This window comes from Sodiomyces alcalophilus (assembly GCF_042370955.1).
Source record: "Sodiomyces alcalophilus JCM 7366 unplaced genomic scaffold ACRALscaffold_1, whole genome shotgun sequence".
Lineage (NCBI taxonomy): Eukaryota > Fungi > Ascomycota > Sordariomycetes > Glomerellales > Plectosphaerellaceae > Sodiomyces > Sodiomyces alcalophilus.
This window is the reverse complement of record NW_027263532.1, coordinates 3807801-3821026: the sequence shown is the minus strand read 5'-3', so window position 1 is coordinate 3821026 and position 13226 is coordinate 3807801. Positions and strand designations below refer to the sequence as shown.

The 13226-nt window shown below is 54.6% G+C and overlaps 4 protein-coding genes across 4 annotated transcripts; 1 reads left to right on the top strand and 3 right to left on the bottom strand.

The window, feature by feature from the left end:
* Positions 1–312: 312 nt before the first annotated feature.
* On the bottom strand, positions 313–3178 carry ACRALDRAFT_1073605 (uncharacterized protein). Its single transcript, XM_071018125.1, has 2 exons — positions 2580–3178; positions 313–2427 (listed from the first exon to the last, which is right to left on the bottom strand). Exons 1-2 carry the CDS (start codon positions 3100–3102, stop codon positions 851–853), a joined length of 2100 nt encoding a protein of 699 aa, XP_070879638.1. The 5' UTR covers positions 3103–3178; the 3' UTR covers positions 313–850.
* Positions 3179–5070: 1892 nt separating this feature from the next.
* On the bottom strand, positions 5071–7399 carry ACRALDRAFT_2056653 (uncharacterized protein; the record flags this gene model as incomplete). Its single annotated transcript, XM_071021778.1, has 2 exons — positions 6768–7399; positions 5071–6690 (listed from the first exon to the last, which is right to left on the bottom strand). Coding segments are annotated over exons 1-2 (1818 nt in total), but the record flags the coding sequence as incomplete, so codon positions are not given.
* A 1782-nt stretch (positions 7400–9181) lies between these two features.
* Positions 9182–10729, bottom strand: ACRALDRAFT_1038434 (uncharacterized protein). Its single transcript, XM_071015100.1, has 4 exons — positions 10591–10729; positions 10381–10538; positions 10049–10298; positions 9182–9971 (listed from the first exon to the last, which is right to left on the bottom strand). Coding segments are annotated over exons 1-4 (612 nt in total). The 5' UTR covers positions 10593–10729; the 3' UTR covers positions 9182–9769.
* A 711-nt stretch (positions 10730–11440) lies between these two features.
* On the top strand, positions 11441–12963 carry ACRALDRAFT_1059601 (uncharacterized protein). The gene has a single exon (XM_071016066.1). It carries the CDS (start codon positions 11560–11562, stop codon positions 12826–12828), a length of 1269 nt encoding a protein of 422 aa, XP_070879635.1. The 5' UTR covers positions 11441–11559; the 3' UTR covers positions 12829–12963.
* The last annotated feature ends 263 nt before the right edge of the window (positions 12964–13226 follow it).

Here is a 13226-nt window from a genome sequence, read left to right as displayed (position 1 = left end):
TCGACCAAGTCCATGGGTCATCACCGTTACTGCTGTGGCTAGACTGCTGGATACAATGGACCCATTATCGGCCCTAGAACCTCCGACTTGCCGATGGACAGGCACGTCAGCATGTCCAGGTATGTACCGTCAAACCGTGGTGGTCTTGGAGCTTTCATTGGTACATGTACCGTTACTCCCAACGGATGCCGTTATTTCCGTAAGAGCCAATCCACTGCAGCCCATTTCCCATTGTGATGACGTACAATGGGTTGTGTGTACCTACATAAGTACTTCGTATTTCTAAGCAATTCAGACCCCTCGGTTCATCATCTTACCATGTCATGTCCTCGAGAATAACCATCAGGCATGTCGTGGGCACCCGAGCCTTTAAGCCTCCCCGGCGACAAGAAGCCTCATTGTCATTTGGCGAACCTGCCAGCCCACGTACATCTTCTTCAGGCAAACCAAGATAATGGCATCAGAACGTGCTGGTGTTGTCTACTGTATATCCTATTTTGTACATATTTTCCTGTTCCATATCCGGAGCTTCATAACGTCCTGAAGACCGTCTACCTACCTATAATCTAGACACTCGCGAGAAGCTCTGCACACCATATAGGCCGTCTTTGCCAAGTGCCTCGAGTCTGAACTTTCCCCGATTCCCAGGCCCCTTGTGTGCCCCTCAACACCAGTGATAAATAATAATAGTAAAAGTATCCTCCCCAACACCAATGCCAGAATAATTACCCTTCCGGACGATCAACCGCCGGTAGTTTTGTCTTGTCCCATCTCGTAGGTACTTGAAGCAAACGAAGCCCGAGCCGTCTCTCCAGATAAGGCGCGAGCGGCCAAATGAACAACAAAGAATCTAATCAGAATCGGAGCCCGAGTCCATGCCTCTGCCACCGGGGGCCATGCCAAGAAGCGACCTCTCCATCTCATCCAGCTCCTCTTCCTCGGCCGGACTATTAGAACCGACCGCCGTTTTGTCGGCCTCCTCACCGTCACCCGCGTCTAGCATGGAGACATCTGCATCGGCGTTTCCGCTCCTGTTAACCTCACGGGGGCGTCCAGTCCCGCCGTTCCCCGGGGTCTTCGTGCCGCGCACTGCTTCGATATCCGCCAGCGTGTCGTTCCCAACTTCCGCCGTCCCGCCGGCCTCATCCGGCCCTTCCACTGTCGCCGTCTTCTTCCTCTTGATCGGCGCCATGACACCCATGTTCATGCCCTCGTACGACCGCCAACGCTCGAGTCGCCTGACCGCGCGTCGGAGCGCCGCGGCATAAGCCGCCGGCTCCTCGCCAAAGTCATCCTTCTCCGACTTGAGCTGAACGAGACCAGCCATGCCCTTGGTGCGGAACTTGCCTCCATCCTGGACGACGCCGACAGCTAGGTGCCGCTGCACCTCTTCCTCGACATCGCTGTCCTCGAAGGGATCCTCCAGTTCCCTCACTCGCCGCAACGCCCGGTAGACGGCTCCCTCTTGCTTGCGGAGCCTCCGCGCCTTCCGGTGAAGCTCCCGAAGGCCGCGATCTAGTGTATGCTCGACACGTTCGTTCCGGTTGCGCTCCACGGCGATCTGATGCGCAGTGGGGGGACGCGGCTTCCTGCTGCTGCCGCCACCTTCGGTCCCTTGCTGGCCAGCAGCGGCAGGTGACGAGGCGGAGCCGTCAAACACTTGATACTTGAGTGGCGCACCACGCCGGGCAGACCCACGGACGCTGTGTATTAGCAATTTTGGTGGTGGAGTTGACCGTGTGCTATCCATATCCGACTCGTTCCTGGAAGGTCTGATCCTAGGCAGAACGTTCGGTCCCTCCTCGGCGATTATGCGGGACGCTCTGGAGCCGCGCTTGTTCTGGTTTTCGATGTACGCCTGGTCCTCTTCGAGTATCTTGGCCCGCTTCAGCTGCGTCTCCCGTCCGTACTCCAGCTCGAACTGGGTATCGACATTCTCCTTTAACTCCTCCTCGGTCGTCAGTTCCTCGAGGCGGGGGACGCCCTGATTTGCGACATCCACGCCGTAGTCCACACCAGGTCCGAACGGATTCTCGTCGCACCCCTCCTCGGTGAAATCCGATTCGAGATAGAACCACATGATCCAAAGGAAGGCACGCGCCCGGGATTGGCTCGAGTAGTTTGTTTTCATAATCAGGTCGTGGAATTCCTGCCCGGGCGGGAAGTGTAGCTCCGCGACCTTGGCTGCGTTGGCACATATTATGAACAGGAGATTGACCGGGTTCGTCCGCGGGACGTCCTGAGCCTTGATCGTATTCAAGGTTTCGGGCTCCTTACGATCCTCTGCCCCTCCTTTGAGAATTGACTTGAGGCGGGGTGCATCCTGAAGTTGCTTGTACGCGTGGGGGTCGTGGTTTACATCTTGGCTCGCTTGAAGGGAAGGGATCGCATGGTAGGTTCGGAGCTGAGCTCGCATCTCGGGGAAGACTATTCCAGAGACGTCAGGTCAGCGAACGGGCATACTTAACAACGATGGTAAATCAAGAGTAAAACTGGAAGAAAAATAAAAGGAAAAAAAAAGAAAAAAGAAAGGAAAACAAGACGAAAACAAAAAGGGAACCACAAATCGTATAACGTACAGTTCAATGTCGTGTTCATCCGACCAATGTTGACCAACAGACAGACCATGGCCATGTTCTTGGCCGCCTCCCGATCGCTCAAAAGCTTGTCGCGCAGCACCTTGCTCGTCTTGCTGCTCCTCGCCATGGTGTCGATGTAGAGGTCGGCGAACGCCTGCGGAGGCCGATCGGGCTCGTACGAGTTGGTGAAGACGGCCGACTCGTCGTCGAAAATCGCCCGCAGAAAGTCGTACTGGATGTCACGCCGCCAGAGCGGCTCGCCATCTTCCTTCTTCAAATGTCGTATCTTGCCAATCACCGGTGCCGGCGGGTTCTGATCTTTCGACTGTGATTTGCTTTTGCCTCGACCGGCGGCCTTCTCTGAAGGCTCGGGCGTGAAATCCATCATGCGCGTGTCGTCGTCCTCGGTCATTGCCTGCGACATGAAAGACTTGCCTTCGTAGTGGCCTGGGGAGCTGGGTGCGTCCAGATCGGATGCAGCGCCGATGATGGCCGAACTGGTTGGCGATCGGGACGCCATCATGAAGGTGCACAAAATGGGATGCAACTACCGCGAAACATAAAAAAAGCGTTTTGCGCAGTCTTGGGATGTGTTGGAGGAAACGGGGCTAAAGAAAGAAGGATCAAAGAAAGGAAGGTTTGTCCCCGTGATTGGGATGTGCAGGAGCGCCTTTGTATCGCCTTTGAAGGGCAATAACTTGGCGAGGCGCAGGTCTAGGGAAGGTGTGTCAATTATTACGTTGGCTGATGGAGAGGGTAGGTAATGTATTGAGGTACCTTGCTTTGGGCCTAGTCGACCTGTTGTTACCCGTGGCTGGCGGAGGACCAGATTCGTCCACTCGACCGAACTCACCGAGATTTTGTAAAATTCATAAATCCACCGAAGCTTCACCGAGCTGACTGCCCATACATGGGAAACATTGACATAGCTATAAAGATGGCTGATTGAGTCTACGACCATATAATGTTGTACTTCTTAGCATTGCGACCAGAAACATGAAAACATATCCTGAACCGAGTCAACAGATGATTCCATGAATGCTGCTTTTGCTCCATTTCAAGGGTAATCGTCTACGAAATACGACGGCTCCACAGATTGGGAACCATATATCAGGGAATGATGGTAACACTGTTGCCAGCGACTGATCCACGCGTAACCTGTCATGCCGCTTACAAGGCAGCGGACAGGCCTCGACTGTATACGACATGATGCTTACTCAAACTACACTACAGTCAAGAAGATTCGACAGCACGTCACATACGGCTTCAAAAGACTGCAAGCAACAGAAGTTTTTTTTATTGGGACTTCTCAGTTCAGATTATTTGTTCACCTCAGGAAACATGCCGCACTTGGCGTGCGGGTGCGCGATTCCCAGATGAATATTTCCCTGGTCCGTAATCCTCCTCCAGTTCCACGTGTGTAGGCGAGAGGCAGAAGCCAAGCCCACTTGCCATTCCATATGCCATTAGCCTCAAAAAGAGCAGAAAAACTTTTCATGTCCCTTCCCTTGAATCCCTGAAAACCATCCATGGTCGATGGGGAAAGGCCATCCCTGATTGACGCTCTCAAAATGCACTGCCAACCAACCCCTTTGGTTGCCAGTCCAGTCTATGGTGCCGTGGCCGTCTCTCTCTCTCTCTCTCATGACCACGTCCTGTGCCTCGGAGAGAACTATCGACCAAAGAACCGACGGCCGAGGAACCGAGAAATCCATTTTTGTCTATGTATGCACGGCAAAATGCATGACCCCATCTATCGTAGAAAAGCGAGAAATGCCTCTCGGGAAACGCGTATCGAATAGCAGACTCAAGTAGGAATCTCTTGGGCGACCAAATCAGTTCCATCAAGGTTCCGAAAGCCGCAGAGCACGGTGTACGCGCGCAGTCGCAATGCACGCACACTCCGTATGTCGCCTGCTAGAGGTTTCCCAAATGCGGTCTAAAGGGTATCATGAGGTGGGGGGACCAGCGAAATCAAAGACAAAGCTCTATCGATGTCGTTTCATGTCCTGACGCCCTATTAAGCTTCACTATCGCAGTGAGAGGCTACCGTCTCGCGGGTCTGGGTCATGCTGCCATGCCGAAATGCATGAACCGGGCAAAATGCGTCGGAAAAAAATATCAATGATAAGCAGAAAAAAAGAGGAAAAGGAAAATAGAAAAAGACGTCAAAAGTTAGAAGCAATAGCGTAGACGCGAGATGTCCTCTGAATGGGACAGGCGGGCTGTCTTCAGGCCATAGCAGGCCCTACTCCGCCCAACTCGATGCGACGTCGTGTGGGGTAATTACCACCAGGACTGGCCGCCAGGACCGCTGGGGTTGCCGTAGCCACCACCGCCACCGCCATAACCGCCGCCATAGCCGCCTCCACCGCCTCCATATCCGGGGTTGGGAGGGGGAGCGCCATAGCTGCCGCCGAAACCGCCACCGGCACTGCCGTTTTGAGAACCACCGAAGCCGGGGCTGGCACCAAAGCCGCCGCCTCCATACTTCCGGAAGTCGCGGTTGGCACCATGGCCACGACCACGGCCTCCGGGACGGCCGCCACGACCACCACCACCGAAGGACGACTCGCGGGCGATGGTCTCGAGGAACTGGGGAATCTCCTGGTTGGCCTCCTTGAGCAGCTCGAGAAGTTCGCGAACAATACCGCGATTGCCCCGGTTGAAGAAGGCAGTGGAATGTCCCGTGTTGCCGGCACGGCCAGTACGACCAATTCGGTGAACGTAGTCATCAATATCAGTGGGAAGATCGTAATTCAGGACGTGGGTGACGTTCGGGATATCAAGACCACGGGCGGCAACAGCAGTGGCAACAAGGATGGGGCAGCGGCCGTTGCGGAAGTGTTCGAGAGCCCGCTCTCTCTCCCGCTGCGTACGGTCGCCGTGAATAGATGTGGCGGGGAAGTTTTGATTGATCAAGAATTCGGAGAGCGAGTCGGCCATGCGCTTGGTCTCGACGAAAATAAGCGTGAGGCCGCCGGCGTGAGTGTGAAGAATATCGAGCAGGACGGAGCGCTTGTCGGCGTCCTCGACGTACTCGACCTTCTGGGTGATGTTCTCCGAAGTCGAACCAACACGGCCAACAGAGAGGAAAACATAATCCTTCAAGAAATCGCGGGCAAGCATCTGAATGTCGCGAGGGAACGTGGCCGAGAACATGAGCGTCTGTCTGTTCTGAACGCTGGGCATATCTTCACCCTCAACGATGCGGCGAATCTGGGGCTCGAAGCCCATGTCCAGCATGCGGTCGGCCTCATCCAGCACCAGATACTTGATGTTTTGCAGGGAGATACGACCACGCTCTATGAGGTCGACCAGCCGGCCGGGAGTGGCAACGAGGAGATCGCAGCCCCGCTCGATCTGGCGGAGCTGGGAACCAATGTCGGCACCGCCGTAGACAACGCAGGGACGAACCCAAGAGCGGTAGGCAAACTTGCGAGCCTCCTCGTAAATCTGAGACACAAGCTCACGGGTGGGCGCAAGGATGAGCGAAGTGGGGTAAGCCTTGCGCTGGCGACCGAAACCGCCACCAGCCGCATTGGCCGGAACGGCCGAGGGGCCGTTGATGAAGGCCTGGGAGAGAATAGGGAAGAGGAAACCGCCAGTCTTGCCAGAACCAGTCTGAGCGCAAGCCATCAGGTCGCGACCACCCATGACGATGGGAATAGAGTACTTCTGGACGGGCGTAGGAACCTTGTAGTGCGCGAGGGTGATGTTGGAGATGAGGTGGTCATCGAGAGGGGGGTTGGTGAAAGCATGGACGGGCTCGGGGACGTCTTGGCCGGAAGCCTCGACGGGAATATCGTCGTATTTCTCAAAGTTGATGCCCATTTGCTGTTTGGACGGGTCGTCGGCAACGCCGAAAAGCTCGCGCTCGAGCCGGGGGTTGGCAGGGCCGGCAATGTGCTTGCCATCGCGCCACTGACCGTCGCCAGAGCCGCGAGCATGCTGTTGTCCACCAGCACCGTAGCCAGCACCACCTCCACCGTAGCTACGATTTTCGGTCCAGCCACCGCGGCCGCCGCGACCGGCACCATATGACTGGGGAGGTCCGCCCATGCCGGACCAGTCACCGCCGCCGCCGCGTCCACCGCCATAACCGGTGTTCCTGCTATGTCATACTTGTCAGTATATGTTCAAAAGAAAAAAAAAATGGAAAGGGTGGTACCAAGGAAAGCCACTTACCCAGCCCAAGCGCTGTTGCCCAATCCGGGACCGGCACCGGGGGGAGGTCCTGGAGGTCCTTGAGGAGGTCCGCCATGAGGAGGAGCGGCGACAGGGCCCTGGTTACCCTGGGCCATTTTGCCTCGCATGTGGGGCGGGATGTAGGAGCGAGGGCCATCCTGGCCCAAGTTCAGGCCGTTCATATTGAGCTGATCAGCCATGATGGATCGAGATAGTTGTCGAAAGAGGAGATGGGTTGCTGAGCGTCGTTATATTCTCGCCGTGCGTGAGGCCTCTGAAAATTCGTTCTGTGACGTTTGGTTGTTTTGTGTACGGAGAAAGGAGAGACCGGTCGTAAAATGCGACGAGTCAAGCGAGAAAAGGAAACGACAGGTCAAGAGAGAGAAGAAGAGAAGACTGCGACGATCTTCTGGTTGTTTCTTCCGGTTCTATTAACGTCTAGGCAGCTGAAATCCAGATAAGAGGATTAGGCGACCGTCTTGTGTATTTCCCTAGAAGAACAGGAAAGAAAATCTTCAAAGGAAAGACAAAAGACAAAAAAATCGATCAGACTTGAAGAACGTGTCTGTAGAGATGAAAGATGGAAGAAAGAGACAAGTCTCTTGTGATGGTTGATGGGAGGAGGAATTATTTTGGGGGTGGTTGTGGGAGGGAAGGAATAAAAAGAAAACCGAGCCACTGGTCGGAGGCAACAAGCAGGAAAAAATTTGGCCTGGAGAAGTGGCTGTTGGGCCCCACACACCTGCACCTTCTGAGAAAAAATTAGGGGGGGCAAGGGGAAGGAAGGTTCCTTCTTGGTTGGACTTGCTACGAGTGGCTGGCCCAGCAAAAGTTTCGACGGAGTTTAACCTTTAACGCTTATAGTGTCGGTGGCGGATTGCCAAGCATTCATCGGAATATTTGCTTAGTAAAACGTACCAGATATGAGTGGTTGGAAGGCACCGGTAGACGGCTAACACTGGCAATGTAGTGTACCGAGTACGTAAAGTAGAACAACAACCATCCAAGGGAAGTTATCTGTACGAAGTACTCCTCCGGTCGTAGAAAGACTACCTATACCCTGATAAAACATATCATAACGACTACTCAATGAGGTGCTGATGGGTTATATATGAGGTACTCAGTAGGGCTTCGCGATGAGAAGACAACGGGAGATGCTCTGAGACAACGATCACTACGATGTACTGAGTACCTTCGTATCCCTCTAACTGAAGGTGACTTGTTGGGAACGAGACATCGACAAACCTGTTTGCTCTCGCATACCATCGCGGCTTGAAAAAACAGCTCACGTCAATTTCTACATACAGTTATAAAGGCTCTTATGATTTCGTCTCATTCCCTCTTGTTCGTTTGTTTGTTGGATGCTGCGATGCTGAGGTACCTAGGTAGGGTATGCTGGCGAAATGTACCTTGATAGGTACCTATGTCTACTTCGTACCTGCGAGTAGAGTACGCCGCGCCAAGGACCAAGCCACCACTATCTGTACATGGGCACACGTTCTCCTATTGTTTGTGCACATGTAGTGTACAGCCCATGACTCGACTGAGCCACATCCGCGAATCTGTACGTACTTGAAGGTACCGCGTGCGTTGTACCGTCTATCGGTCCTAGCGTGGAAAGGGGGGCGAAAGGGTGTGATTCCTGTGCGAACAACTCCGTATCAACGCTTCATATCCAGTGACTTGACGTCAGAGGCACCCCACTCGTGGCTGTGCGCGTCTGGCTGGGTTTGCAGGCTTCGGGCTACACGTGAGGTACATGTACTTCGTACACCGGTCAACAGTCAGCTGCGTGCCGTGGGTACGGCGCACATTGCGGGTTCGCCGACATCAGCTTTCAACTTGGAAGCTGGATATGTCTCACACGCGCCCTAGTCGTGTCTTTTCCTCCCGAGTGGCGGAATGTGCACATAGGTTCTAGAACGGGATGCCTCGTTTCCTCACATAAGTCCAGTTCTTGCTCTACTGGTCGCACAAAGTGATGCTTGACTTCAAGCCAAAAACTCAGTTGGCCCTATTCATTCACCAGACTCCTGAAGAGGGCCTGTAAGTTGGCATTAGTAGCATCATGAGGACTTCGCAGTGCAATGGGCGCAAGGCTGAAACCTACCAGCGCCAGGGAACTCTCCGGATTATGACCACCTAGATTCTCCATAACGATCTTGAAGGCTCCTGGGATGGACATAATAACGTAGATATTAAGGCGACACTGTATTCAGCCGTGGCATGTAGAGACATGGTTCCGAGAAAGGGGATGATGCAAAAAGGCCGGTAGATGGACTCGAACTCCGATAAGGAATACTCAACCCAAACGGACTCCTTCATTGCGAAATGCTTCCTTTGTCCTTGTTTCCATCGATAATCATCAGCGCTGAAGTCAAAGACGCGCACCAAAATCACCCAAGGCACTGTCTTCGAAATCATTTGTATTCGTAGGTGCGCGAGTCGGTTTCCAGAAGCATCTTGGGAGAGCGAGTCGACAGCGCTACCTTCCAGCCACTAGCCGAACCCAAGACCCTGAAAGAGAGTTCATGTCAAAATCGTCAACCAAGATCATTATCAACTGGTACGAGCGGTTCATATTGCGTTGAGCTGTGGACACCGCCCTGGGAATTGAGTACGATGATCGAGTCCTTCCGAGCACCGACCATGCCCCCGCACTAACCCTACACTCCCAAGCATCAAACGAACGAGGTGCCCAACGTGGATGGATGCACCTGATGAACACAAGTCCATCTTATCCCGTCTCAGCACAACGACGTGCGAGTGACGGACTGGTCCATCCACTTTGGCATTCCACCTGCCCTTCCCAAAGTCCAACGCCGCAAAGCCGACGTATTCGTCCAGACGCATGTGAATCAGCCGGTGACAAAACTCGGGCTACACTGACCGTCCGTGGAAGCTGGAGAAATCGAGACGCCTGTATGAGTTACCGACCAAGTCTAGTTGTACATGCCCCAGCCACTCTTTGCCTACCCCCCGTTGTCGCTTACCCCCGTCCCTCAGGCACTCTTCACAATCTTATCGTCATCGAATTCTATGTCGATGATGCCATCCTTGGTCACGGCCTTGACGGTCATTCCCTTGAAATCAATGGGCATGCGCCTCTTGAGTTCGTCCGTGCACATGTTCAGGATCTTGATGCCCTGCACGAGCGTGATATCTGGGTGATGGTGCTTGTCGAGGATGGAGAGGCAGTAGTATCTGAAATATATGGTCAGTCTCCTGAAGTCCTCAGCCGTGCGACGTAAACGATAGATGTATGGGAAGAGCAAACGTACTGAGCATAGCCGTGGGCGGCATACGGAACGGGTGCTAGGGACGCTAGATAGTCTAGCCAATACAGCGCGGGCTTGTGGGTGATGGGGTCGACCCCGCCCAGGAGCAGGTTGACGTTGTAGGGCTTCCGAGAGCGTAGGCTGGATGCTAGCTCGCCGCGCACAAAGTGGACAATGGCAGAGGGCAAAAGATCCGTCTCGTTCCGCATCGTGTACAGTTGGGAATTGGCTTGGATGTATTCGGCGAATTGTACTGTGGGAGGAGTTGCAACTGTCAGCGTCCCGTCCCCGGAGCCAAGCAGCGAAGCTTTTCAGGTCAGCGAGATACAACGCACCTGTGTCGCCGGCCTCTCCGGAGAAAGCCATCAGAGTGTGCTTGTTCAACTGTCTCGTCTTGTCGTCTGTCGCCTTGAGAATGGTTGCGCCCCGCATCGCAGCTTTAGAAGCTGCGATGAGGGTGAAGTCCTTGCCCGTGATCCCCAGAAGCACCTCCCTAGAACGTATTAGCAGCTGTAGATTTGCGTACTTGTGGCATAATGTCTTACATGGCGTCTTATTGTAGTCGTTAGAAAAAAAAGGGTAGGTGGTTGTCGTTGGTTGTTATACAGTTTGCTTGTCGTCGGGCCTGGTCAGCTTGCTAATGTTAACGAGGTGGTCCACCGTGGGAGGTCCGTGAAGCTCCCTGACGCGCAGGCAAGCTACAGCCTGACGCACCACCTATTGTAGATTCTGCCACTTTTGACCGCTAGCCTTGCAACGACTACAGGGGATGACAAAGCCGTTATCGATTGGCTAATTCTGGCCCCATATGGCTCAGAAGGTCAAGACCCACTCCGACCCATCTTCAACTTTTTTTTTTTTTCCTAGGGGCAGCTTCTAGAAAAATATACAGCGACAGGTGAGAATACCGAAGCGGGATTGAGAATTGTCAACAGGCAACCGGCTCGCTTTGGTTACTCAAGATGTCGTCCTTCTTCACCATACCTGGGGCGAACAAGAAAAGGAAGAGGCTGGAAGCTTCCGATGCGCCCAAAAAACGAATTGCTGCATCCAAGACGTCCGGCAAGGGCCCCTCGAAGGGTGTGACGACAAAGGACTCCAGAGCAGTGCCGCCCTCCAAAAAGAAGCGAGCCGAGCGCGACGAGTCCATCTCTGGAAGCGATCTAGATGACGATGCTAGCTTTGAGAGCATCTCAGATCAGGAGGAAGAAGGGAGCGGGTCCGAAGTCGAAGGGGAGACGGCCGCCGAACGCCGTCTGAGACTCGCAGAGCGGTACCTTGAGAATGTACGGGAGCAGGTGGACGAGGTGGGCTTCGATGCCGCCGATATCGACCGGGACCTGATTGCCGAGCGGCTACAAGAAGACGTCGCAGAGGCCAAGGGACGACTATACCGCCAATTGGCCTCCGAGTTTGCTTACGACGAGGCGTCCCATTGTTATTTCAAGAACAATGCCGAGACGTTCACTTCGGTGGCCGTTCAACCCCCTTATGCATACACCACGACCAAGGACATGTACGTGCACAAGTGGAGGATACAAGATCTACCCAAAGACCAGTTCCCGCAAACGACCAAGAAGAAGAAGAAGAACAAGAAACCGCCACCACCTCCTCGAAAAAGACCAACCCTGGAGCAGTGGATCCGGGGCAACATGAACAAGACCAAGGACAAGAACTTCCATCGCCACGTCGACCAAATCCTCTGCGTGGCCGCGTCTTCGGACGGCAAGTTCCTCGTCACCGGCGGCGAGGACAAGCGACTCATCGTCTACGACGCGGCCACGCTCAAGCCCCTGCGCACCTTCACGCACCACCGCGACGCCGTCACGGGCCTCGCGTTCCGCAGGGGCACCAACCAGCTGTACTCGTGCTCCAAGGACCGGACCGTCAAGGTCTGGAGCCTCGACGAGCTGGCCTACGTCGAAACCCTCTTCGGCCACCAGGACCACGTGCTGGACATTGACGCCCTCGCGCAGGAGCGCTGCGTCAGCGTCGGCGCGCGTGACCGCACCGCCCGCCTGTGGAAGGTCGTCGAGGAGACCCAGCTGGTCTTCCGCGGCGGCGGCACCACGGGGTTCGACAGGAAGAACCCCAACGCCGCGGCCGAGGCCGGCGTCAAGGACCCGCGCTCCCTGTCGCACGAAGGCAGCATGGACCGCATCGCCATGCTAGACGACGAGCTCTTCGTCACCGGCAGCGACAACGGTGCCCTCTCCCTCTGGAGCGTCGCCAAGAAAAAGCCCCTCCACATCCTACCCCTCGCCCACGGCCTCGAGGAGCCGCTTCTTCCCACCGAGGCGTCGGCCGAGTCTGCCCCGACTGACGAGGTGGTGCCGCCCGCACAGCCGAGGTGGATCACGGCCCTCCGGACGATTCCCTACTCGGACCTCATCCTCAGCGGGAGCTGGGACGGGTATATTCGTGTGTGGAAGTTGAGTGAAGATAAGAAAAAGATCGAACCTCTCGGTACCTTGGGCGGTGGCAAGCAGACTGACGGCGGGGATGGCGAGGGGGATATCAATATGGAGGATCAGGGCGGTGAAGATGAGTTCCGCATCAGGGGTGTGGTTAATGACATCGCCGTCTTCGAGCGTGGCGAGAGGGCCAAAGATGGTCTCTGTATCGTGGTGGCAGCAGGCAAGGAGCATCGACTGGGGCGGTGGCAGATGGGCAAAATCAAGGGGAAGAATGGAGGGTACGTGTTCGAGGTGCCGAGAAGGATACCCCTGAAACCGGAAGTCAATGGTCACGATGGCTCGGCAGAAGCGGAGGAGAGTGACTGAGTACTTCACGCGGGACACTATTTCGAAGGCTTTTTGGTGCATTTAGGTGTGGCTGTACATGTAGGCACAGCCTCTCACCGTTACTTAGACGTACATTAAGTACTGTACATCGTGCAGAAAACAAGCGACTTACCTAAAATTGGACGAGGGACTTCTTACGGAGCTTGGTGCATGTTAATAATGTTCCAGCTGCTATAGAAGCAAAAATGTTAGGCCGTGAAGTATGTACCATCTTCTGTCGATGTGTATAAAATTCACGATATCCAGTCGTACGAAGACATCGACAACTCCGTATATAGCCCATGTACTTTGACTATCGCGGCGACGATTTGCGGCATGTCGGATCAGTTCCTAGGTAGGAAAATAGGCGACGTAATAAGGAATATCTTACGTGCATC